Source organism: Pseudophryne corroboree, chromosome 9, assembly GCF_028390025.1.
Source record: "Pseudophryne corroboree isolate aPseCor3 chromosome 9, aPseCor3.hap2, whole genome shotgun sequence".
In the NCBI taxonomy this organism is placed as follows: domain Eukaryota; kingdom Metazoa; phylum Chordata; class Amphibia; order Anura; family Myobatrachidae; genus Pseudophryne; species Pseudophryne corroboree.
Genome location: NC_086452.1, coordinates 100,039,334 through 100,067,103, shown reverse-complemented (window position 1 = coordinate 100,067,103; position 27,770 = coordinate 100,039,334). Strand labels below are relative to the sequence as shown.

General features: G+C 45.1%; 1 protein-coding gene across 2 annotated transcripts in view; it reads left to right on the top strand.

Moving 5' to 3' along the window:
- Positions 1 to 27,770, top strand: part of TNR (tenascin R) — a 765,126-nt gene that overhangs the window by 486,091 nt on the left and 251,265 nt on the right. For both annotated transcript variants that reach the window (XM_063939699.1, XM_063939698.1), the window contains exons 4-5: positions 2,268 to 2,543; positions 3,784 to 3,899. In XM_063939699.1, coding sequence (XP_063795769.1) covers positions 2,268 to 2,543; positions 3,784 to 3,899 — 392 coding nt within the window. The remainder of the gene's footprint in view (positions 1 to 2,267; positions 2,544 to 3,783; positions 3,900 to 27,770) is intronic.

Genomic DNA, 27,770 nt, shown 5'->3' with positions numbered 1-27,770 from the left:
CAATTCCTTCCATAAGTCCATCCACTCAGGTGTCTGCCCCGCAGGGGGTGACATCCCTTCTATATGCAACTGCTCCGCCTCCACCTCATTATCCTCATCAAACATGTCGACACAGCCGTACCGACACACCGCACACACACAGGGAATGCTCTAACAGAGGACAGGACCCACAAAAGCCCTTTGGGGAGACAGAGTGAGAGTATGCCAGCACACACCAGAGCGCTATATAATGCAGGGACTAACTGAATTATGTCCCCTATAGCTGCTGTTATATATACTGCGCCTAAATTTAGTGCCCCACCTCTCTTTTTTACCCCTTTCTGTAGTGTAGACTGCAGGGGAGAGCCAGGGAGCTTCCTTCCAGCGGAGCTGTGAGGGAGAAATGGCGCCAGTGTGCTGAAGGAGATAGCTCCGCCCCTTTTTCGCGGACTATTCTCCCGCTTTTTTCTGGATTCTGGCAGGGGTAATTATCACATATATAGCCTCTGGGGCTATATATTGTGGTGTTTTTGCCAGCCAAGGTCTTTTTATTGCTGCTCAGGGCGCCCCCCCCTAGCGCCCTGCACCCTCAGTGACCGGAGTGTGAAGTGTGTATGAGGAGCAATGGCGCACAGCTGCAGTGCTGTGCGCTACCTTGGTGAAGACAGATGTCTTCTGCCGCCGATTTTCCGGACCTCTTCTTACTTCTGGCTCTGTAAGGGGGACGGCGGCGCGGCTCCGGGACCGAACACCAAGGCCAGTTCCATGCGGTCGGTCCCTCTGGAGCTAATGGTGTCCAGTAGCCTAAGAAGCCCAAGCTAGCTGCAAGCAGGTAGGTTCACTTCTTCTCCCCTTAGTCCCTCGCTGCAGTGAGCCTGTTGCCAGCAGGTCTCACTGTAAAATAAAAAACCTAAATATATACTTTCTTTCTAGAAGCTCAGGAGAGCCCCTAGTGTGCATCCAACCTCGGCCGGGCACAAAATCTAACTGAGGCTTGGAGGAGGGTCATAGTGGGAGGAGCCAGTGCACACCAGGTGACCTAAAGCTTTCTTTAGTTGTGCCCAGTCTCCTGCGGAGCCGCTATTCCCCATGGTCCTTACGGAGTTCCCAGCATCCACTAGGACGTCAGAGAAATATAATTATTTTCTATCTATCTGTTTAGATATATAGGGTAACAGTATATACTGTACTGCTACACCTTTGTATAATGCCCACATGAACCATCAGGTGTGTGTGTGTGTGTGTGTGTGTGTGTGTGTGTGTGTGTGTGTGTGTGTGTGTGTGTGTGTGTGTGTGTGTGTGTGTGTGTAAATGTGGCTGTGATGCTAGCCAGTGCATCCCTAGGGACTGATCTCAATGCACGTCACAGGTATTAGCTGATTGGTTGCTAAGGACAACTTCTCCACTTGTCCACTCTTTTCACTGCTGGATACAGCTCCCCCAATGTACATCCTACTGCATGAATAATAAGAAATATATAAGCCACTTCAGAACCCTGTAAACTGTATGAAGGCACATGGCTTTCAATTATGCTTTCATACAGCTATGAGCTCCTTAATAACTTCTAATATAGAGCCTTATTCGGGTTGGATCGCATTTGAGATGCGATCGCATTTCCCCGAATATTGGCACAGTGCGCATGCGCAGAGCCCGCACTGTGTGTACACAGACAGAGAAATGCGATTGCATGACAGTAATTAGCAAAACTGCAGCTGAAGCTGAATAAGGTCCATACTCCATGAAGGTATGAGATTTAGAAATTGGAATACTTGTGCTTTATTGATAATCATGTTTTGTATGATTTGTTGCAAAATGGCAAAAATATTATAAATTACTGTACGTTTAAAAAAGAAACTGTCTTTCCCAAATTGCCCATGTGCCAGTATTAGGAGACACCTGTGAGCAAGTCTGTGTATAAAACTCACAGAGCAGACACAATTATTATCTCCTTTCCTATAATTTTTTCTCTTTTTTTTGGAATTTACCGGATAATGGAATTCAAGATAAAAGCTCCCCAACCCTGTATATACCATAGAGGGGACATTTCTTCCTGTGTGTTACCATGGTAGCTCTAGGCAGGTGCTAGACCCCAACCATTTGATCTCTAACCTTCATGCATATTTTTCTCGTAGCTCCAAGACCTAAAACTACTGCTAAAGCATATTAACCTAATGACATCAGACAATTAGATTTATATACGCAGATTCCATAGTAAATGTATGGCTTTATAGCACAGACACAGCTCTTCACTGAAACCTCAGACTTAACATCCTGCTATTCCCCTCTAGTTGCCCCGCCAGTGGATTTCAGTGTGACAGCTTTGGGCGACCACTGGATGGACCTGACATGGGAAGGAACGTCTGCAGTGACAGAGTATGTCATCTCCTACCAGCCTGCGGTGCCAGGAGAGTGGGGCAATCAGCAACGCCTACAGCAGAGGGTGCCAGGAGACTGGAGCGCTGTCACCATCAGGGAACTAGAGCCGGGAACGATGTACAATATCAGCGTCTGCTCTGTCATTAGTGACATCACCAGTGAGCCGGCCAGTATTGCCATGTCTACCCGTGAGTATCTCTTCTCAGCAAAAACCTTTTGTGGTACTAAAAAGACAACCAGTGCTCTCTCCTATGAATAAAGGTGCCGGTACTCTCTGAAAATAGTTCTAGGTTTATAATAAGATTTAGTAGCACCTACACTCTGGATAGCTGCGCAGATACATGCTGTATTCATTTCTGATATGATTTCACTGATTACTTCTTGTTTCCGGAACTGGTTGTAAGAATTAGCAATTACACAAAAAAAGGTGCCTGTACTACAAGAAACAAAAAAACTGAAGACAACTAAACACAAGCATATAAGACATATATAACAAAACTATATAATACAATGTTATACTCTACTGCATTTTTCTTAGATTATTAATATCTTTTAGTATATTTCAGTGTGTTGTCCCTTACAGTTTGATATTGTTAATATTTATACAATGTATTTGTAATGTAGTGTGTAATTACTGTGGAACCTTCCTTATCTGTGTTCTGAGTGATTATGCAAAAGTTTTACATACAGTATCGTCCTCTTTCATGAATACAATACAGAGCAACAAGATTTTCTTGCGTTTTAGTCTTTTAACACTTCAGTTCTTCCTTTGAATCTGATTATCTGAGCCTGTAAGGTTCCGCTATATTTATACCAAAGAAATTCTGCAAGGAGTCTTTACAGCATTTGTCTCTTTAATTATAGTGCATTGTTGTCACCACTTCATTAAACATCATGAGGAACACAGCTACAATTTTCTATATTAAACATCATGAGGAACACAGCTTCAATTTTCTATATTAAACATCATGAGGAGCACAGCTACAATTTTCTATATGTACCTATTTATTTATTTATTTATTTATTTATTATTAATAATGCAAAATAGGTGACCTTAGCTGGCAAACTAAGTTTGCCAGACCCTTAGTTTGCCAGACACTGTCTGGCCCTGCACCCTCTTTCTCCTGCCCCCCCCCCCCCCCCCCAACTCCCTGCTCCATTACATTCCAAAAACCCTTACCCTCCCCCCTCCGCACACACACACACACTCCGCTCCCGCTGCCACATAGACACAAACACACTATGGTTACATATAAATTCCATACAAAGAAGTCCTCGGATAGAATTTAACTAATGACACAGTGTTGTGAGGCAGTAATGCTAACCACTGTGCCACCTTAACGCACCAATGCGTGTGTTATGTTGTGCTGTGTTGCATGTGCTTCTTGTTATCTCTCTTCTTGTAACTCAGGTGTCCATTGTTTTCAGATATCTCCCCACCAACAGGACTGCAGTTTAAAAATGTGACTCAGACCTCAGTGGAGGTGCAGTGGGAACCCCCAGTGTTTGCTATTGATGGCTGGGAAATTAGTTTCACCCCTAAGGTACGTTAATAGCGATCTGCTAAATACACACCACCTGTGATGTATGTACTGTATGTAAATTCATTCCAGAGTTCCATTCGCACATACATTTTGCCAGAGCCGGCCCTAACCAATATGGTGCCCTAGGCACGTTTTTGGCTGGTGCCCCCTAGCACCACAGCTAGTTCCACCACTGACCCTGCACCCCTTTCCCAGCACCATCACCCCTCACCCGTAGCAGTCCTCATTACTGTGACCTCTGGTTCTGCTTGGATACAGATGTGTCCTCATACATCTTGCCTCAATATGCCATGCAGCAGGAGATGCTTTTTTTTGCCAAAAAGTCGGGTGCCTTTTTTGATGAAAATGCATCTTATTTGCATTGCTACATAGCTAGGATGCACAAGCAGCTTCTGCTAATTAAAATGATATGCAACATGTATATATTCTGTGTGCAACTGTGGCTGTATCTGCATATGAAGTGCTACGTTACAGTGATTTCCAGGAATACACTGTAACAAAGCATTTTGTATGCAGATACAGCCACAGTCACACACAGAATATAGGCATGCCGCATATCATTTTAATTAGCAGAAGCTGCTTGTGCCCCTAGGCATTCCAAATACCCTAGGCATTTGCCTATGCCTAGGGCCGGCTCTGCATTTTGCTGTGGAATAGGATGTAACAACCAACACTAACAATAACAATACCACAGTAAGTATTCCGAGCATCACATAAGCAGGTGATAAGACAGAATGACAAGCTACAGTACTGTTTCAGCCTTTTTGGGGCTCATCAGCACAGAGCAGGGTTTTCTGATAATAATGGATGCAAATGCTTTAGACGCAACATCTTGAAAAAGATATGGATTAGAGGTGAAGGTGAAAGATGGCAACAATGGAATTGCCATATATACGTTATACATTTAATTTGCTGGCTGTCAGGATCACGGTGGTCAGGATACCGACGTCGGAATCCCGACATCTGGCAATGCCGACAGCCATAATACCGGCGCTACAGGACTATTCCCACTCGTGGGTGTCCACGATACCCATAGAGTGGGAATAGATCCTGTGGCGAGTGCAGTGAGCAACCGATCCTGCAGTGTGTTGAGCACAGCGTGTCGAGAGCAGCAAGCCCACAACGTCACTCTTTGCGCTTGCCCCGCTGCCAGTATACTGGGGGCCGGGATGCCGCTGTTGGTATATTGACGCCCGCCATCCCGCCCGCCATTAAATCATACTGAATCCGGTGTCACGGCAGGAAGATAAATTACTAAGTAATTTGCCCAGCGCTGCTCGCGGACTGTTTTACTAGAAGCAGCCAATCAATAATGGGATAGTTAGTCCCCTAGAAACAATAAATAAAATTGGCGCTAAAGGAGCCGAGTATGATTAAAAATTAACACAAATTTATTCACACATTACATAATTATTTCAATGTTGCAACATCATAAAAACATGATTCAATTGAAAAACCTGGGCTTATCACAGCACTGCATTTGATTCAATTTATCTGAATATAGAATTGATAGATAATGGTATGTGAGCTGGAACCTTTTTGCAGCTTGTTTAAGGAATCCAACTGATCTGTTTGAAAACTCAGGTCCGTTTTTACAAGTGTTTCTTCGCTGCGGTGCAAACGGGCCGGGACTCCGGATGAGGGGCGCCCGCAATGTGCACGCGCGTCGTTGCCCGGCGACGGTTATCGCCGGGCAGTGATGCCGCCAGCGCAGAAAGTGATCGCAGTGGCGATCGCATGAAGACTGACAGACGGGAGGCATTCCGGGGCGTCAACTGACTGTTTTCAAGGCGTGGTGCAGCGAACGCAGGCGGATTAAGGCGTTTGGAGGGCGGATGTCTGACGTCAATCCCAGGACCTTCAGCGCTGGATCCGTCGCACAGGGTAAGTAGGTCTGACCCTGGTCTTGTTTTGCAGGAAACTTTTTTAGCATAGCAGGACTGCACAAGTGATCGCAGCCCTGCTATGCTAAAATACACTCTTCCATGGGTGGCGTCAAGTTGATCGCACGAGCAGCAAAAAGTTGCTACGTGCGATCAACTCGGAATGAGGGCCCAAATCTCATAAAGTCGTTCCTTTTGCTGGCTAAAGGAAAGCCTGGAAGTCTGCAAAAGGAACGACTTTGTGCGATTTGGACACGTGCAAAAACGGGCCTAAACTTTCAATCGGATCAGTTGGATTCCTTTATCAAGCTGCAAAAAGGTTCAGCTCATATTCAATTATCTATAAACTAGGTGCTTCATCGCGCCCTACGGGCGCTCTTCACACCGTCGCAAGGGGCTACGCCCCCTTAACCCTTGCATGCCTTTCTGGGGTTCAATATTTGTATTATATGGAGTATTACCTGCATTCCTTTGTTAGTGGTTAAATATTGCACAATGAAAGGGCGTGCGATGGTGAAGGAGGCGCAGCCCCTTGCGACGGCGTGAACAGCACGTGCAGGACACGATGTACAGAATGTAGTGGTGCGGGGGGGGACTGCGGATGGGGGAGGGTGTCTGTAGATGCTGCGGGTGGAGGGGGGGCGGAAGCGGGGGGGGGGGGGCGGATGGGGAAGGGTCGGGAGGTGCTGCGGGTGGGGAAGGGGCAGAGGAGTGGGGGCTGCAGATGGGGGAGGGGTCCGGAGGCACTGTAGATGGGGGAGTGGCAGGGGTGCCACGGGTGGGAGGGGGGCAGGTGCGGGGATGTTGCGGATGGGTGTAGGGTATGGGGGGAGACATATATGGGGGGTGGATGGTGGAGGTGGTCTGGAGGTGCTGTGGGTGGTGGAGGGGCGTAGGAGTGGGAGCAACGGGTGGTGTAGGGGGTCTGGAGGCACATCATGTGGGGGAGGGGTGGAGTGCCGCATGTGGTGGAGGGGAAGGTGCGGAGGTGTGGTGCATTGAGGAGGGCTCTGGAGGCGCTGCGGGTACTGTACCTGCCAAAAAGGTAGTTGGAGGGCATGCAGTAACAGGGCTAGGACAGGAGTGACAGGGTCAGAACAGGGGTGACGGGGTCAGGACAGGGGTGACAGTGTCAGAACAGTGGTGACGGGGCCAGGACAGGGGTGACGGGGCCAGGACAGGGGTGACGGGGCCAGGACAGGCGTGACGGGGCCAGGACAGGGGTGACGGGGCCAGGACGGGGGTGATGGGGCAAGGACAGGGGTGACGGGGCCAGGACAGGGGCGACGGGGCTAGGACAGAAATGACAGGGACAGGATAGGGGTGACAGGGCCAGGGTAGGGGCGGCAGGACCAGGACAGGGGTGACAGGGCCAGGATAGGGGTAACAGGGCCAGCATAAGAGTGAAGGGGCCAGGATAAGGGTGACTGGGCAAGGCCAGGGGTGACAGGGACATGACAGAACACAGGGCACGGGAGAGATTGGTATTAGGGACAAAACAGTGGTGACAGATAGATGTGTATTACCGGAGTCACTGCTGCTGGCTGCTGCTGTTCCACTCCAACCTGTTGGGATCTGCTGCTGGTGGAGACTTGGCATGGCTGACTCTCTCAGGCTGGAGTCCTGCTTCCTCTGCCCGTCAGCATCCCTCCCCCCTCCTCAGTCACACACCGCAGACCTCGCGCAGCTGCCGGGCACTGTGGTAAGGGGAGACTGGGAGTGACTGGTTAACCCCCAGGAGACGCTGCTGCTGGAGGGAGGAGGGGTCATAGCATGCACGCGGCACGGACCTCGCGGCTGCTGGGCACTATGGTAAGGGGAGACTGGGAGTGACTGGTTAGCTCCCAGGAGATGCTGCGGCTGGAGGGAGGAGGGGGTCGGAGCCTGCAAGCAGCTCGGACTTCTGCAGCGCTACCCGCTGGCTAAAGTGTGTGAAGGAACTGGGCGGACCTCACTGCAGGCGGCAGCACTGCAGCTAGCGGTGGGGTTGCCGGGGCTGGAGATAACAGAGGCAGTATGGAACCTGCACAGCGGCAGATGCCCCACAAAACTGCAGCTAAGAAGCGCGGAGTGTGCTAGAAAGTGACGCTCCTCCGGGCCAAAGAGTATGCTGATGTGGGGGGTCAAGCACACAGTGAGCCGGTGCCCGTCTGTCTGTACGGCATACCCCCTCACACCCCCCCATACCTCCCAACTGTCCCGGGGTTCCGGCAGCAGAGCCGGATTAAGGGGGGGGGGCAGGGGGTACGTACCGTGGGCCCCACAGTTTTAGGGGGCCCCCCGGCTGGAGTAGCTCTGTCCCAGCTCAGAAGCTCCCCCGTCCTGCCAGCAACAGCGGCAGCATTGTGCTACAGTCAGCACACGCTGCTGCGTGTTGGCCGGTCTGTGGTGTTGCAGGGAGGCAGCAGTCTCCTTGCTTTCTTCTGCCTGTGCGGGTGTGTAGGGGGGAGTGACCACCTCCTCTGGATGTAGCCCTAGCTGAGGGGGCAAAATTCCATATAAAAGAAAAATCCCGGAATTTACATAAGGGGGCGTGGCCACGCGGGTCGCGATTAGGCCACGCCCCCAACCCACAGCAGGCACAGCAATGAGATAGGGCTCCCCTGTCTCAAGTGCCCTGGGCCCCCCGGACTCATAATCCGCCCCTGGAGGCATGCCAGCAGCTCACTGAGCGCTGGGCATGCCCCCTCACTGACGAAAACGGGGGCCCTCCCGTGAAGCCACGCCCCCTTTTGTTTGCCATGCCTCCTTTTCGCCGCTGGGAGGTATGCACCCCTGTCTACCTGAAGAAAGCTGGGAGGTATGCACCCCTGCCTGTGCCATGCCCATACTATCTGCTTCTGCTCCTAGTCTCCTATAGATTTGCCCAGATCTGTGACTCATTTGACTAACTCCGCCCAGTGTTGTGACTCCGCCCAGCGTTAGCAAATGAGTCACAAAGTCACAGATCTGGGCTATTATATAAGCTCCTATAGATTTGCCCAGATCTGTGACTCATTTGACTAACTCCGCCCAGTGTTGTGACTCCGCCCAGCGTTAGCAAATGAGTCACAAAGTCACAGATCTGGGCAATTATATAGGAGATTCTATATTCAGATAAATTGAATCAAATGCTGTGCTATGATAAGCCCAGGTTTTTCAATTGAATCATGTTTTTATGATGTTGCTGCATTGAAATAATTATGTAATGTGTGAATAAATTTGTGTTAATTTTTAATCATACTCGACTCTTTAAGCGCCAATTTTATTTATTTTTTATTTATTGAATCCGGTATCACCACTTAATTGTTCTTGATATCTCCCTTACTACTACTGATTTCCTCTAAAGTATATTCTTAAAACTTTTGCATTCAATAACCTTTGCAAACTCTGCACATTTTGTGAGTTATTATGTTTCCAGTAAAAACTCGAGACTTGTTTTTACTTTCGATATTTCATTACACTAAATAAAAACTGGTGCTAATGGTCTGTCAATTGCAGACATCGTTGTGCTGATGAATTCATGCTTAATACGACCCAGATGTCTCTTGGCTGTGGGTCCAGGAAAGCTGTTAAACTGGGTTTAAGCCAAACGCTAGTGCAATTTTTTTCCCACCTGCCAGAGAGCTGTTCCGTTCGTTTTCTGACTACAACAGCGACCGGTGTCCTTGCCTGCTTCTGTGTGACAAGGCTTAAAAAGATCTTTCAAAGTCATGACATGTGTGACTGAGCTTGTGTCAGTTGGCTGTTATGAGAAAAAAAAAAGATCTTTTTAGAAGTGGTTCTAGATGGCGTTTGATGGGGTGAGAGGAGTGTGTGGGCGAAACAGCAACGCTCATTCAAACAAGAAACCTCGGACAAGGATTAAATAGATTAGGGCTTTGTTTGTTACGGTGAGAAGATCTGGCACGTTCTAGTGAATGATTTGATGTCATGGGACGCTCATAAGCTGCATGCTTCACCGACCAGCTGAATGGAGAAACTATCAGTAATAATGGAAGATATAGGGGAGGGATGCACGATAAGGCGCTAGACTTGTCATCTCCCTGGGCTCTAAGTGATACGATTGTGGGATATTGAGTTGAGAATAGAGTGATAGTTTTGTGTATTATAATCTGATATTGTGCAAGAAACAGGCAGACACAAGCAGTCACATTATACACTGCAAATACCAACTGGCTGTTCTGGATTTTTTTACATATATATTTTATATCTATACAGTACTGCACAAAGGTTTTCGGCAGATGTGGATGCTTTCAAAAATAGAAGTGCTAATAGTTTTTTACTATCAATTAACAAAATGCAAAGTGAATGAACAGTAGAGAAATCTAAATCAAATCAATATTTGTTCTAGGTGCACTTGCACACAGTTTTTGAAGGAACTGCAGAACAAGCAATCCTGGAAGTGAAGATATGGCCCCAACAGAACCCTAATCTCAACATCTTCGAGTCTATCTGGTATTATATCAAGAGAAAGATTTGAGCAAGCCTAAATCCACAAAAGATTTGTGGTTAGTTCAAAAAGATGTTTGGAGCAACCTCCCTGCTGATTTCCTTCAAAAATTGTGTGCAAGTGTACCTAGAAGAATTGATGCTGTTCTGAAGGCAAATGGTGATCACACCAAATACTGATTTTAGATTTCTCTTCTTTTCATTCACTTTGCATTTTGTTAATTGCTAAAAATAAACTATTAACACTTCTATATTTGAAAGCATTCTTACTTTGCAGCAATTTTTCCACATCTGCCTAAAACCTTTGCACAGTACTTTATAATACAGAAAATTATACAAAATAGAATGTTAATACTACATTAAATATGAAGTGTGCATGTGTTTGATTGGTGTTATGACATACTGGGTTGAACGCATATGGGGGGTCATTCCGACCGGTTCGCACGCAGCGGTTTATCACTTCGGTGTGAACGGGTGCGGAATGCGCATGCGTGGCAGGCGCAGTGCACGTGTGCAATGTTGCCGCCAGGTTACGATGCGACTTACACAGGAAGCGGTCGCAGAGCCGACCGCAAAGAAGATTGACAGGAAGGAGGCGTGCCAGGGCGGGTCCGGACCATTTGGAGCCGTTTTCGGGGAGTGGTGAGTATAACGCAGGCGTGTCCAGAAGAATGGAGGGCGGATGTCTGACGTCAAAGCCAGCTCCAGCATCGCAGAGATCGTCGCACAGGGTAAGTATGTATAGGGATAATCATCTTTTGCTTGAAATTTTTTTAGCTTAGCAGGGCTGCACAAGCGATCGCAGCCCTGCTAAGCTAAAATACACTCCCCCATAGGCGTGTACTAGTTGATCGCAGCAGCAGCAAAAAGTTGCTGGCTGCGATCAACTCGGAATGACCACCATGGCCATAATTGTCCCTGCATTACGTGCATACCAAATGGTGTAAATTCAGCCTTAAGCAGAGTTGTACGTATCAATGTTGTCATACCACCCCCATCCGTATGCTTGGAGTGTGACAGGTAGGAGCACACACCTGTGGCTCTATAGACAGTAGTGGCAGTGGAATGCACACTCTGATTCTGTACATATGTAGCAGTATCGTGGTGGTGGTGGTAAGTGGAACTATTTGGGGTCACTGGCCTGCATAACACCATCTCTACAGCGGTATCATTGCAGACTCTCAGAGGCACATCCTACTAGCATGGAGAATGGAGCTGAAGATGCGTGGACACCTTGTGCAGGCACATTATCACACAAGGTTGGAGGTCACACCTCCAGCAGTCCTGGGTCCTAAATCCTAGATGTGAGACAGCCCCGAGCGCTCTCTCCTAACACGTACAACACTGCATAGTCTGTAATTTTATCAACATGCTATAACTGAACTTAGCCTAGGTGCATTATTTGTTCTGTAAGTTCCATATAGGTGTATAATACATGTGTGCTACAACATAAATTATAATACATCCTTTATTGTCCACCCCAATGAGGACAAACGTTCACATAACCAGATGACTATGTAACAATCCTGAGCTGCATCGATATACTGTCTTTATTGTTCGGTGAAATTGCTACTGTTCTAGCCCATAATAACTTTCCCAAATGTCATCCGAAGCCCTAGCAGGGCTATAGTGCCCCTGGGGTGGCACGACCCAAGCAATAGTGACATCTTGATGTCACAAAGGGGGGCCCAGGTCACCACTGGAACCAAGAAGCTAAGCTATCAGAGCATCCCCAGGATGAGCAAAGTGTCTCTCCTGCCGACCTGCAGGTTGCTGTTCGGGGTACCTTGCACGCAAATACAAGCACCATGGTGAAGCACCTGTATTTATTTATTTATTAACAGTTTCTTATATAGCGCAGCAAATTCCGTTGCGCTTTACAATTTGAAATAACAAAAACAAAATGGGTGATAACAAACAGTCATAGAGGTAGGAAGGCCCTGCTCGCAAGCTTACAATCTATAGGGAAATAGGCATGTGTACATAAGGAAAGGTGCTATCTATTGCATAGAATGAGACGACATGTGAGGATATGTGTGGACTGTACAGAGTGGATGCAATTTGATAGGAAGGTTTATGAAAGTTATGTGGGCGGTTCTGGAATTTGATACGCTTGCCTGAAGAGGTGAGTTTTCAGGGAACGCTTAAAGGTTTGGAGACTAGAGGAGAGTCTTATTGTGCGTGGTAGGGCATTCCACAGAGTGGGTGCAGCCCTATGAAAGTCCTGCAATCGTGAGTGGGAGCGAGTAATGAGTGTGGATGAGAGATGCAGGTCTTGTGAAGAGCGAAGAGGTCGGGTTGGGAGATATTTTGAGATAAGCGAAGTGATGTACGTTGGTGTAGTTTGGTTAATGGCCTTGTGTGTGAGTAAAAGTATTTTATATTGAATGCGGTAGAGTACAGGTAACCAATGGAGGGACTGACAGAGTGGATCTGCAGACGATGAACGTCTAGCGAGGAAGATAAGCCTCGCCGCTGCATTCAGAATGGATTGTAGTGGTGAGAGTCTTGTTTTGGGAAGACCAGTTAGGAGACTATTGCAATAATCAATGCGGGAGATAATGAGAGCGTGGATTAGAGTTTTAGCAGTGTCTTGTGTAAGGTATGGTCGTATTTTGGATATGTTTTTTAGATGCATGTAACATGATCTTGAGACAGATTGAATGTGGGGAAGAAAGGACAGATCAGAGTCAAGGATGACACCTAGGCAGCGAGCTTGTGGGGTAGGGTAGATAGTCGAGTTTTCAACAGTGATAGAGATATCAAGTTGGTACCTACTATTGGCCGGTGGAAATATAATTAACTCTGTCTTTGAAATATTCAGTTTGAGGTGGCGAGATGTCATCCAGGATGAAATGGCAGAAAGGCATTCAGTAACACGGTCCAGTACAGATAGGGACAAGTCAGGTGAGGATAGGTAGATTTGAGTATCATCTGCGTACAGATGATACTGAAAACCAAAAGAGCTGATTAGTTTACCAAGAGATGAGGTATAGATAGAGAAAAGCAGAGGACCCAAGACTGAGCCTTGCGGTACTCCAACTGAAAGAGGTAGCGAAGAGGAGGTAGATTCAGAGAAGCGAACACTGAAGGAGCGATTAGATAGGTAGGATAGGAACCAAGAAAGGGCTGTGTCTTTAAGACCTAGGGATTGTATTGTCTGTATGAGAAGAGAGTGGTCTACAGTGTCAAATGCAGCAGATAGATCTAGAAGAATAAGTAGTGAGTAATGGCCTTTAGACTTCGTAGTGACCAAATCATTAACCACTTTAGTCAGTGCTGTCTCTGTGGAGTGTTGGGAACGGAAGCCTATTTGAAGTGGGTCCAATAAAGTGTATTAGTTAAGAAAGTGTGTGAGTCGAGTGTAGGCAAGTCTCTCAAGTAGCTTAGAGAGACAAGGGAGCTGAGAGATAGGGCGGTAGTTTGAGAGAGCATTAGGGTCAGAACTTTGTTTCTTTAAAATGGGAGTAATCACTGCATGCTTGAAGAGTGAAGGAAAAATACCAGTAGAGAGAGATTACATATGTTAGTTAAGGTAGGGATGAGCACCAGAGACAGAGCTTTACTTATTTGTGAGGGTAAAGGATCAAGAGGAGAGGTAGTGGAGAAGCAGGATGAGAAGAGTGATGATACTTCATCTTCATTTGTGGGATCAAATGAAGAAAGAGTGCCAGAGGGTTCAGGTAAAGAACGGAGCAGGTCACTGGCTGCCGAAAAGCATACCATTTCAGTTCGGATCTTATCAATCTTCTCCTTGAAGTAGGAAGCAAGATCCTGTGCCTTGATAGTGGCTGGTGGGGTAGGTGAGGGAGGATTCAGAAGTGATTTAAATGTATTAAAGAGTCGTTTGGGGTTGGAGGCTTGAGCAGAGATAAGAGTTTGGAAATATGTTTGTTTGGCAGTGTCCAGGGCATTTTTATAAGAATGGTAGACAGTCTTATATGTGAGGAAGTCACTTGAAATACGAGATTTACGCCACTGACGTTCAAGTTTTCGTGTGAGGTTTTTGTAGTTGTCTTGTTAATTTGGAGTGCCATGGTTGACATCTAGGCCTACGTGGAGTGTGATGGGTAGCTGGAGCCACTTCATCAAGGGCTAGTTCTAGAGTCTCATTAAGGTGTGATACAGCCATCTCAGGAGAGGTGAATGCAGAAATAGGTGAAAGCAGTTGTTGGAGTGAAGTGGAAAGTTCTTGAAGATTAATTGTGTTAATATTTCTGCGGGTTTGAAGAAGATTGGAGGACTTCAGCAACACAGGGTTTGAATTAACGGAGGAGAGCATGCAGGTGATAAGGTTGTGATCTGAGAGGGGGAAAGGAGTGTTAGTGAGTTCAGAGATGGAGCATAGTCTGGTGAATACTAGATCAAGGCAGTGGCCTTCCTGATGAGTAGAGGAGTCAGTCCATTGGGAGAGGCCAAGAGAGGAAGTTAGAGAGAGTAGTTTGGAGGCATGAGCAGCAGATTTTGGACAATCAATAGCAATATTGAAATCAATTGAAATTGATAGGAAGTGAGGGAGCCAGGCAGAAAACTCTTCCAAAAATTGTTTTGGATGCCCAGGTGGGCGGTAGATAGCTGCAACACGCAGAGAGAAAGGAGAGTAAACCCTAATGGAATGTACTTCAAATGATGTAAATGTGAGTGATGGAACCTGTGGTAGAACAGTGTATGCAAAAGATTGGGAAAGTAAAAGTCCAACTCCTCCTCCTTTATGGTTACTGGGTCTGGAGGTGTGTGTAAAGTGGAGACCACCATGTGCCAGTGCTGCAGGGGAGGCTGTGTCAGATTGTCTGAGCCAGGTTTCTGTTATAGCCAGCAGATTGATGTTGTTGGATATGAAGAGGTCATGGATGGATGTTAATTTGTTACAAACAGAGCGTGCATTCCATAAGGCACATTTTAGTGATCTGGAGGGTGATGGAAGACATGTGATGTTTATGAGGTTAGCTGGATTTCTATGTTGCTGTGAATCAGGTGAATGTGAGCGATGCAAGTGGCTGGGTCCTGGATTTGGTGAAATGTCACCAGCTATCAGAAGCAGAAGAGAGAGATAAATGTGAGTGTCAGAGGCTTGTGAAAGTTTTTTATGGTGAGAGGTTGTAGATGTTATTGTCAATGAGTATAGGGAAGTGAAAAGCTCATGAGTGCTAATAAGAGGGGAGTGTAGAATTGAGGGGGCAACATGTACAGAGGGCTGAGTTGCTGGGAGACTGAATGATGCAATGGTCTTTATGAATACTCCATGAAGAGCAATGCAGAAAATCAATTTGTGGAACATAGTTTGTTTGAGATTAAACCAGTGTTATCAGGGCTGAGAATGTATGGTTTCACTTGGTCAAGTTAAAAGTTCAGGTGCCTATTTACTGGTGTTGTTCCGCTGTATGTTAGCTGTGCATGATAGAGCAAAGTGACAAACAGGTATATACAATCACATGTAAATCACAATGTAAATGGTTATATACAAAATTGGTTGCATTTTGTTCTTAGAGGTCATGAGGATTGTAGTTGGTAATTTATATACATATGCTGAATTGCACAAATGATTGGGAATGAAAGGAAGGGGGGATGGTTTTCTGTTTTGTTGGTGGGATGTTTCCGTCTGTTTTCGTCCTGGTAAGTCCTGGGTAAGTCTATATTGTAATATTTTCTTAGCCCTTTTAAACAGCCCTTCTAATAAAGCCCTGTTCAGCCGGCTGTTGGTCAGCCAAGCATCTTTCCTTATGAGCACCTGTACTGTCCCCTCGGCCTTGCACCCTTGGTGATTGCACCACTCGCACATCCCTACATACAACACTGTTGACATCTGCCCAGTTTGCATCTACAGTACATTTTTGTATTGCTCATTCCTTCCAGTTATCTTATGAGGCACTGTATAGGACAGCAGTTGTGCTTAGATAGGGCGCACAGTGTTTGTACAACATTGCTTTGTCTTTATTACATATGTTTTCTCACATCTGTCACAAAATACTTATTACCCGCTGGGTTTCCTGTTCACCTTGGCCGACACACGTCCCTATAGATCATATGTAATGGATGACTCCCTCTGCGCTGAAATCCATTAGCTACACACTTATTGCTATTGCTTCAATACAACACATGCATTACATATGTGTATTATACAGTGATACATCAGAGGTCCGGTTTTTGTTTGGCAGTTAGGTTATGGCATCTGATTGCCAGTGTCCCAGGTACCTATTCCATGCTTGAATGCACTTCTGATGAGGGGACCGGACAGCGATTTTATTTGCGGTTCCTTCAGCGAGAACTCCTGAACCTGGCTGAACTGCGCAATGCCTGTAGTAGTTAAACATTTCACGAATAGGCGACTGCCCTCAGAATCTGGAACATACTTTATTCATAACATTTTTACGTTTTTGTCCAGAACTCGGGTCTATGTTCAGGTGCCCATGACCGATACCTTGCACAGTGACACTTTCCCCATTTGCGAACAACACTTTATCATTTGTCTCTCAGTCTGTTTAGTTGACTGAACTTTTGTAATTCGTCATGTGACTTCTCATCCCTGAGTCAGTGCATCAATTTGATGATCGTTGTTTGAGTACGTTGAAAACACAGAATCCCCTAAATATTAGAGATGAGCGGGTTCGGTTCCTCGGAATCCGAACCCGCCCGAACTTCATGTTTTTTTACACGGGTCCGAGCGACTCGGATCTTCCCGCCTTGCTCGGTTAACCCAAGCGCGCCCGAACGTCATCATCCCGCTGTCGGATTCTCGCGAGGCTCGGATTCTATCGCGAGACTCGGATTCTATATAAGGAGCCGCGCGTCGCCGCCATTTTCACACGTGCATTGAGATTGATAGGGAGAGGACGTGGCTGGCGTCCTCTCCGTTTATAGAGAAGAGAGTGAGACTAGAGTAGAGAGAGACACAGTATTTACTTTAGTAATTTTGGGGAGCATTAGGAGGAGTACTACTACTTGCTGAAGTGATAGTGTGACTGTATATCTGACATGTGGGGGAGACAGTGGGGAGCAGTTAGAGTCTGAGAGCAGGAGTACATATTTTAACGTATAGTGCACACTTTTGCTGCCAGAGTGCCACACTGCCATTGTGACCACACTGACCACCAGTATATATATTGTGATTGTCTGCTTAGGAGTACTACTTGCAAGTTGCTGATAGTGTGACCAGTGACCTGACCACCAGTTTAATTAATCACCACCAGTTTAATATATATATATGGTCGAAAAGAGAAACGGGGGCGCTCAGATATCACGGTGCACTACCACTAATAAATAGTGAAGATATGAAATCAAGTGTATAAAATAAGTGACACTTCCTCTAATATAAGAGTGGCTGCAACCTTAAGCAATAAATATGTGCTTGGAAAACACATAAATAAAATTTTTAGAAAGTGAAGAAAAGGGCGCCTACTAGTGTCTAATAAAATTATAGAACTGATGTGATTGAGAACAGGAGACTACTTATCTGTCATAAATAGACTTTTGCTTCAGTCATAGGACCAGTACAGGTACATGAAAAAAGAAGAACAAAATAACATAGCGCGTACTGTTTTCACGCAATCACAATCTACAGATCATATAAACAAATTGTGTGTTAAAAAACTTTCTGGGTAAAGGTAAATCCCATAAATTAAAATCCACAGCCAGGGACTTTGTATCGAAAGTTTTTCACCATAAAACACACATAAAACAAAGGTAGAAGTACAAAATATATAGTTTTCAATCTATAGATAAAATGGACCAATTATGTGTTTAAAAACTTTCTGGGTATATGCAAGTCCCAAAAATTTAAAATCCACAGCCAGGGATTTTTTTAAAAGTTTTTTCACAAAATTTAATAAAACACATAAAACATGAAAGGTAGAAGTAATGCGAGCGTACAAGATAAAATTGAATAACAAGCTTATCTGTCCATATTAGGACTGGGATACATCAGATCTTTCGTAAGCATCCAAGATAAATAGTAAAATTTCAAACGTACAAAAGTTAAATATTAAAACAGCTTATCTGCCCATAAGGGAAGTTCAGGTGCATCAGTCCCATGATGCACCTGAACTTCCCTTATGGGCAGATAAGCTGTTTTATTATATTGTGTTTTATTAAATTTTGTGAAAAAACTTTTAAAAAAATCCCTGGCTGTGGATTTTAAATTTTTGGGACTTGCATATACCCAGAAAGTTTTTAAACACATAATTGGTCCATTTTATCTATAGATTGAAAACTATATATTTTGTACTTCTACCTTTGTTTTATGTGTGTTTTATGGTGAAAAACTTTCGATACAAAGACCCTGGCTGTGGATTTTAATTTATGGGATTTACCTTTACCCAGAAAGTTTTTTAACACACAATTTGTTTATATGATCTGTAGATTGTGATTGCGTGAAAACAGTACGCGCTATGTTATTTTGTTCTTCTTTTTTCATGTACCTGTACTGGTCCTATGACTGAAGCAAAAGTCTATTTATGACAGATAAGTAGTCTCCTGTTCTCAATCACATCAGTTCTATAATTTTATTAGACACTAGTAGGCGCCCTTTTCTTCACTTTCTAAAAATAAAATATATATATATATATATATAATTGTATATAATATATATATAATTGTATACCACCTACCCGTGTTTTTTTTTTTTTTCTTTCTTCTTGATACATACTACTATAGTAGCTTACTGTAGCAGTCTGCGGTGCTGCTGAGCTGACAGTGTCCAGCAGGTCCGTCATCAGTCATTACATAATAAATATATATACCTGTCCGGCTGCAGTACTAGTGATATTATATATATATATATTAATTTCATCTCATTATCATCCAGTCTATATTAGCAGCAGACACAGTACGGTAGTCCACGGCTGTAGCTACCTCTGTGTCGGCAGTCGCTGGTCCATCCGTAATTGTATACCACCTACCCGTGGTTTTTTTTTTTTCCTTTCTTCTTGATACATACTACTATAGTAGCTTACTGTAGCAGTCTGCGGTGCTGCTGAGCTGACAGTGTCCAGCAGGTCCATCATCAGTCATTACATAATAAATATATATACCTGTCCGGCTGCAGTACTAGTGATATTATATATATATATATTAATTTCATCTCATTATCATCCAGTCTATATTAGCAGCAGACACAGTACGGTAGTCCACGGCTGTAGCTACCTCTGTGTCGGCAGTCGCTGGTCCATCCATAATTGTATACCACCTACCCGTGTTTTTTTTTTTTTTCTTTCTTCTTGATACATACTACTATAGTAGCTTACTGTAGCAGTCTGCGGTGCTGCTGAGCTGACAGTGTCCAGCAGGTCCGTCATCAGTCATTACATAATAAATATATATACCTGTCCGGCTGCAGTACTAGTGATATTATATATATATATATTAATTTCATCTCATTATCATCCAGTCTATATTAGCAGCAGACACAGTACGGTAGTCCACGGCTGTAGCTACCTCTGTGTCGGCAGTCGCTGGTCCATCCATAATTGTATACCACCTACCCGTGTTTTTTTTTTTTTCTTTCTTCTTGATACATACTACTATAGTAGCTTACTGTAGCAGTCTGCGGTGCTGCTGAGCTGACAGTGTCCAGCAGGTCCGTCATCAGTCATTACATAATAAATATATATACCTGTCCGGCTGCAGTACTAGTGATATTATATATATATATATTAATTTCATCTCATTATCATCCAGTCTATATTAGCAGCAGACACAGTACGGTAGTCCACGGCTGTAGCTACCTCTGTGTCGGCAGTCGCTGGTCCATCCATAATTGTATACCACCTACCCGTGTTTTTTTTTTCCCTTTCTTCTTGATACATACTACTATAGTAGCTTACTGTAGCAGTCTGCGGTGCTGCTGAGCTGACAGTGTCCAGCAGGTCCGTCATCAGTCATTACATAATAAATATATATACCTGTCCGGCTGCAGTACTAGTGATATTATATATATATATATATTAATTTCATCTCATTATCATCCAGTCTATATTAGCAGCAGACACAGTACGGTAGTCCACGGCTGTAGCTACCTCTGTGTCGGCAGTCGCTGGTCCATCCATAATTGTATACCACCTACCCGTGTTTTTTTTTTTTTTTTTTCTTCTTGATACATACTACTATAGTAGCTTACTGTAGCAGTCTGCGGTGCTGCTGAGCTGACAGTGTCCAGCAGGTCCGTCATCAGTCATTACATAATAAATATATATACCTGTCCGGCTGCAGTACTAGTGATATTATATATATATATATTAATTTCATCTCATTATCATCCAGTCTATATTAGCAGCAGACACAGTACGGTAGTCCACGGCTGTAGCTACCTCTGTGTCGGCAGTCGCTGGTCCATCCATAATTGTATACCACCTACCCGTGTTTTTTTTTTTTTTTTTCTTCTTGATACATACTACTATAGTAGCTTACTGTAGCAGTCTGCGGTGCTGCTGAGCTGACAGTGTCCAGCAGGTCCGTCATCAGTCATTACATAATAAATATATATACCTGTCCGGCTGCAGTACTAGTGATATTATATATATATATTAATTTCATCTCATTATCATCCAGTCTATATTAGCAGCAGACACAGTACGGTAGTCCACGGCTGTAGCTACCTCTGTGTCGGCAGTCGCTGGTCCATCCATAATTGTATACCACCTACCCGTGTTTTTTTTTTTCTTCTTTCTTCTTGATACATACTACTATAGTAGCTTACTGTAGCAGTCTGCGGTGCTGCTGAGCTGACAGTGTCCAGCAGGTCCGTCATCAGTCATTACATAATAAATATATATACCTGTCCGGCTGCAGTACTAGTGATATTATATATATATATATTAATTTCATCTCATTATCATCCAGTCTATATTAGCAGCAGACACAGTACGGTAGTCCACGGCTGTAGCTACCTCTGTGTCGGCAGTCGCTGGTCCATCCATAATTGTATACCACCTACCCGTGTTTTTTTCTTTTCTTTCTTCTTGATACATACTACTATAGTAGCTTACTGTAGCAGTCTGCGGTGCTGCTGAGCTGACAGTGTCCAGCAGGTCCGTCATCAGTCATTACATAATAAATATATATACCTGTCCGGCTGCAGTACTAGTGATATTATATATATATATATTAATTTCATCTCATTATCATTCAGTCTATATTAGCAGCAGACACAGTACGGTAGTCCACGGCTGTAGCTACCTCTGTGTCGGCAGTCGCTGGTCCATCCATAATTGTATACCACCTACCCGTGTTTTTTTTTTTCTTTCTTCTTGATACATACTACTATAGTAGCTTACTGTAGCAGTCTGCGGTGCTGCTGAGCTGACAGTGTCCAGCAGGTCCGTCATCAGTCATTACATAATAAATATATATACCTGTCCGGCTGCAGTACTAGTGATATTATATATATATATATAAATTTCATCTCATTATCATCCAGTCTATATTAGCAGCAGACACAGTACGGTAGTCCACGGCTGTAGCTACCTCTGTGTCGGCAGTCGCTGGTCCATCCATAATTGTATACCACCTACCCGTGTTTTTTTTTTTTTCCTTTCTTCTTGATACATACTACTATAGTAGCTTACTGTAGCAGTCTGCGGTGCTGCTGAGCTGACAGTGTCCAGCAGGTCCGTCATCAGTCATTACATAATAAATATATATACCTGTCCGGCTGCAGTACTAGTGATATTATATATATATATATTAATTTCATCTCATTATCATCCAGTCTATATTAGCAGCAGACACAGTACGGTAGTCCACGGCTGTAGCTACCTCTGTGTCGGCAGTCGCTGGTCCATCCATAATTGTATACCACCTACCCGTGTTTTTTTTTTCTTTCTTCTTGATACATACTACTATAGTAGCTTACTGTAGCAGTCTGCGGTGCTGCTGAGCTGACAGTGTCCAGCAGGTCCGTCATCAGTCATTACATAATAAATATATATACCTGTCCGGCTGCAGTACTAGTGATATTATAAATATATATATATATATATATTAATTTCATCTCATTATCATCCAGTCTATATTAGCAGCAGACACAGTACGGTAGTCCACGGCTGTAGCTACCTCTGTGTCGGCAGTCGCTGGTCCATCCATAATTGTATACCACCTACCCGTGTTTTTTTTTTCTTCTTGATACATACTACTATAGTAGCTTACTGTAGCAGTCTGCGGTGCTGCTGAGCTGACAGTGTCCAGCAGGTCCGTCATCAGTCATTACATAATAAATATATATACCTGTCCGGCTGCAGTACTAGTGATATTATATATATATATATATTAATTTCATCTCATTATCATCCAGTCTATATTAGCAGCAGACACAGTACGGTAGTCCACGGCTGTAGCTACCTCTGTGTCGGCAGTCGCTGGTCCATCCATAATTGTATACCACCTACCCGTGTTTTTTTTTTTTCCTTTCTTCTTGATACATACTACTATAGTAGCTTACTGTAGCAGTCTGCGGTGCTGCTGAGCTGACAGTGTCCAGCAGGTCCGTCATCAGTCATTACATAATAAATATATATACCTGTCCGGCTGCAGTACTAGTGATATTATATATATATATATTAATTTCATCTCATTATCATCCAGTCTATATTAGCAGCAGACACAGTACAGTAGTCCACGGCTGTAGCTACCTCTGTGTCGGCAGTCGCTGGTCCATCCATAATTGTATACCACCTACCCGTGTTTTTTTTTTTTCTTTCTTCTTGATACATACTACTATAGTAGCTTACTGTAGCAGTCTGCGGTGCTGCTGAGCTGACAGTGTCCAGCAGGTCCGTCATCAGTCATTACATAATAAATATATATACCTGTCCGGCTGCAGTACTAGTGATATTATATATATATATATATTAATTTTATCTCATTATCATCCAGTCTATATTAGCAGCAGACACAGTACGGTAGTCCACGGCTGTAGCTACCTCTGTGTCGGCAGTCGCTGGTCCATCCATAATTGTATACCACCTACCCGTGGTTTTTTCTTTTTCTTTCTTCTTTACATACTACTATAGTAGCTTACTGTAGCAGTCTGCGGTGCTGCTGAGCTGACAGTGTCCAGCAGGTCCGTCATCAGTCATTACATAATAAATATATATACCTGTCCGGCTGCAGTACTAGTGATATTATATATATATATATATTAATTTCATCTCATTATCATCCAGTCTATATTAGCAGCAGACACAGTACGGTAGTCCACGGCTGTAGCTACCTCTGTGTCGGCAGTCGCTGGTCCATCCATAATTGTATACCACCTACCCGTGGTTTTTTCTTTTTCTTTCTTCTTTACATACTACTATAGTAGCTTACTGTAGCAGTCTGCGGTGCTGCTGAGCTGACAGTGTCCAGCAGGTCCGTCATCAGTCATTACATAATAAATATATATACCTGTCCGGCTGCAGTACTAGTGATATTATATATATATATATATTAATTTCATCTCATTATCATCCAGTCTATATTAGCAGCAGACACAGTACGGTAGTCCACGGCTGTAGCTACCTCTGTGTCGGCAGTCGCTGGTCCATCCATAAGTATACTAGTATCCATCCATCTCCATTGTTTACCTGAGGTGCCTTTTAGTTGTGCCTATTAAAATATGGAGAACAAAAATGTTGAGGTTCCAAAATTAGGGAAAGATCAAGATCCACTTCCACCTCGTGCTGAAGCTGCTGCCACTAGTCATGGCCGAGACGATGAAATGCCAGCAACGTCGTCTGCCAAGGCCGATGCCCAATGTCATAATACAGAGCATGTAAAATCCAAAACACCAAATATCAGTAAAAAAAGGACTCCAAAATCTAAAATAAAATTGTCGGAGGAGAAGCGTAATCTTGCCAATATGCCATTTACCACACGGAGTGGCAAGGAACGGCTGAGGCACTGGCCTATGTTCATGGCTAGTGGTTCAGCTTCACATGAGGATGGAAGCACTCAGCCTCTCGCTAGAAAAATGAAAAGACTCAAGCTGGCAAAAGCACCGCAAAGAACTGTGCGTTCTTCGAAATCCCAAATCCACAAGGAGAGTCCAATTGTGTCGGTTGCGATGCCTGACCTTCCCAACACTGGACGTGAAGAGCATGCGCCTTCCACCATTTGCACGCCCCCTGCAAGTGCTGGAAGGAGCACCCGCAGTCCAGTTCCTGATAGTCAGATTGAAGATGTCAGTGTTGAAGTACACCAGGATGAGGAGGATATGGGTGTTGCTGGCGCTGGGGAGGAAATTGACAAGGAGGATTCTGATGGTGAGGTGGTTTGTTTAAGTCAGGCACCCGGGGAGACACCTGTTGTCCGTGGGAGGAATAGGGCCGTTGACATGCCTGGTGAAAATACCAAAAAAATCAGCTCTTCGGTGTGGAAGTATTTCACCAGAAATGCGGACAACATTTGTCAAGCCGTGTGTTGCCTTTGTCAAGCTGTAATAAGTAGGGGTAAGGACGTTAACCACCTCGGAACATCCTCCCTTATACGTCACCTGCAGCGCATTCATAATAAGTCAGTGACAAGTTCAAAAACTTTGGGCGACAGCGGAAGCAGTCCACTGACCAGTAAATCCCTTCCTCTTGTAACCAAGCTCACGCAAAGCACCCCACCAACTCCCTCAGTGTCAATTTCCTCCTTCCCCAGGAATGCCAATAGTCCTGCAGGCCATGTCACTGGCAATTCTGACGAGTCCTCTCCTGCCTGGGATTCCTCCGATGCATCCTTGCGTGTAACGCCTACTGCTGCTGGCGCTGCTGTTGTTGCTGCTGGGAGTCGATGGTCATCCCAGAGGGGAAGTCGTAAGCCCACTTTTACTACTTCCACCAAGCAATTGACTGTCCAACAGTCCTTTGCGAGGAAGATGAAATATCACAGCAGTCATCCTGTTGCAAAGCGGATAACTGAGGCCTTGACAACTATGTTGGTGTTAGACGTGCGTCCGGTATCCGCCGTTAGTTCACAGGGAACTAGACAATTTCTTGAGGTAGTGTGCCCCCGTTACCAAATACCATCTAGGTTCCACTTCTCTAGGCAGGCGATACCGAGAATGTACACGGACGTCAGAAAAAGACTCACCAGTGTCCTAAAAAATGCAGTTGCACCCAATGTCCACTTAACCACGGACATGTGGACAAGTGGAGCAGGGCAGGGTCAGGACTATATGACTGTGACAGCCCACTGGGTAGATGTATGGACTCCCGCCGCAAGAACAGCAGCGGCGGCACCAGTAGCAGCATCTCGCAAACGCCAACTCTTTCCTAGGCAGGCTACGCTTTGTATCACCGGTTTCCAGAATACGCACACAGCTGAAAACCTCTTACGGCAACTGAGGAAGATCATCGCGGAATGGCTTACCCCAATTGGACTCTCCTGTGGATTTGTGGCATCGGACAACGCCAGCAATATTGTGTGTGCATTAAATATGGGCAAATTCCAGCACGTCCCATGTTTTACACATACCTTGAATTTGGTGGTGCAAAATTTTTTAAAAAACGACAGGGGCGTGCAAGAGATGCTGTCGGTGGCCAGAAGAATTGTGGGACACTTTCGGCGTACAGGCACCACGTACAGAAGACTGGAGCACCACCAAAAACGCCTGAACCTGCCCTGCCATCATCTGAAGCAAGAAGTGGTAACGAGGTGGAATTCAACCCTATATATGCTTCAGAGGTTGGAGGAGCAGCAAAAGGCCATTCAAGCCTATACAATTGAGCACGATATAGGAGGTGGAATGTACCTGTCTCAAGCGCAGTGGAGAATGATTTCAACGTTGTGCAAGGTTCTGCAACCTTTTGAACTTGCCACACGTGAAGTCAGTTCAGACACTGCCAGCCTGAGTCAGGTCATTCCCCTCATCAGGCTTTTGCAGAAGAAGCTGGGGGCATTGAAGGAGGAGCTAAAAGGGAGCGATTCCGCTAGGCATGTGGGACTTGTGGATGGAGCCCTTAATTCGCTTAACAAGGATTCACGGGTGGTCAATCTGTTGAAATCAGAGCACTACATTTTGGCCACCGTGCTCGATCCTAGATTTAAAACCTACCTTGGATCTCTCTTTCCGGCAGACACAAGTCTGCTGGGGTTCAAAGACCTGCTGGTGACAAAATTGTCAAGTCAAGCGGAACGCGACCTGTCAACATCTCCTCCTTCACATTCTCCCGCAACTGGGGGTGCGAGGAAAAGGCTCAGAATTCCGAGCCCACCCGCTGGCGGTGATGCAGGGCAGTCTGGAGCGACTGCTGATGCTGACATCTGGTCCGGACTGAAGGACCTGACAACGATTACGGACATGTCATCTACTGTCACTGCATATGATTCTCTCCCCATTGAAAGAATGGTGGAGGATTATATGAGTGACCGCATCCAAGTAGGCACGTCAGACAGTCCGTACTTATACTGGCAGGAAAAAGAGGCAATTTGGAGGCCCTTGCACAAACTGGCTTTATTCTACCTAAGTTGCCCTCCCACAAGTGTGTACTCCGAAAGAGTGTTTAGTGCCGCCGCTCACCTTGTCAGCAATCGGCGTACGAGGTTACTTCCAGAAAATGTGGAGAAGATGATGTTCATTAAAATGAATTATAATCAATTCCTCCGTGGAGACATTGACCAGCAGCAATTACCTCCACAAAGTACACAGGGAGCTGAGATGGTGGATTCCAGTGGGGACGAATTGATAATCTGTGAGGAGCGGGATGTACACGGTGATATATCGGAGGATGATGATGAGGTGGACATCTTGCCTCTGTAGAGCCAGTTTGTGCAAGGAGAGATTAATTGCTTCTTTTTCGGTGGGGGTCCAAACCAACCCGTCATTTCAATCACAGTCGTGTGGCAGACCCTGTCACTGAAATGATGGGTTGGTTAAAGTGTGCATGTCCTGTTTATACAACATAAGGGTGGGTGGGAGGGCCCAAGGACAATTCCATCTTGCACCTCTTTTTTCTTTCATTTTTCTTTGCGTCATGTGCTGTTTGGGGAGTGTTTTTTGGAAGGGCCATCCTGCGTGACACTGCAGTGCCACTCCTAGATGGGCCAGGTGTTTGTGTCGGCCACTAGGGTCGCTTATCTTACTCACACAGCTACCTCCTTGCGCCTCTTTTTTTCTTTGCGTCATGTGCTGTTTGGGGAGTGTTTTTTGGAAGGGCCATCCTGCGTGACACTGCAGTGCCACTCCTAGATGGGCCAGGTGTTTGTGTCGGCCACTAGGGTCGCTTAGCTTACTCACACAGCTACCTCATTGCGCCTCTTTTTTTCTTCTTTGCGTCATGTGCTGTTTGGGGAGTGTTTTTTGGAAGGGCCATCCTGCGTGACACTGCAGTGCCACTCCTAGATGGGCCAGGTGTTTGTGTCGGCCACTAGGGTCACTTATCTTACTCACACAGCTACCTCATTGCGCCTCTTTTTTTCTTTGCGTCATGTGCTGTTTGGGGAGTGTTTTTTGGAAGGGCCATCCTGCGTGACACTGCAGTGCCACTCCTAGATGGGCCAGGTGTTTGTGTCGGCCACTAGGGTCGCTTATCTTACTCACACAGCTACCTCATTGCGCCTCTTTTTTTCTTTGCGTCATGTGCTGTTTGGGGAGTGTTTT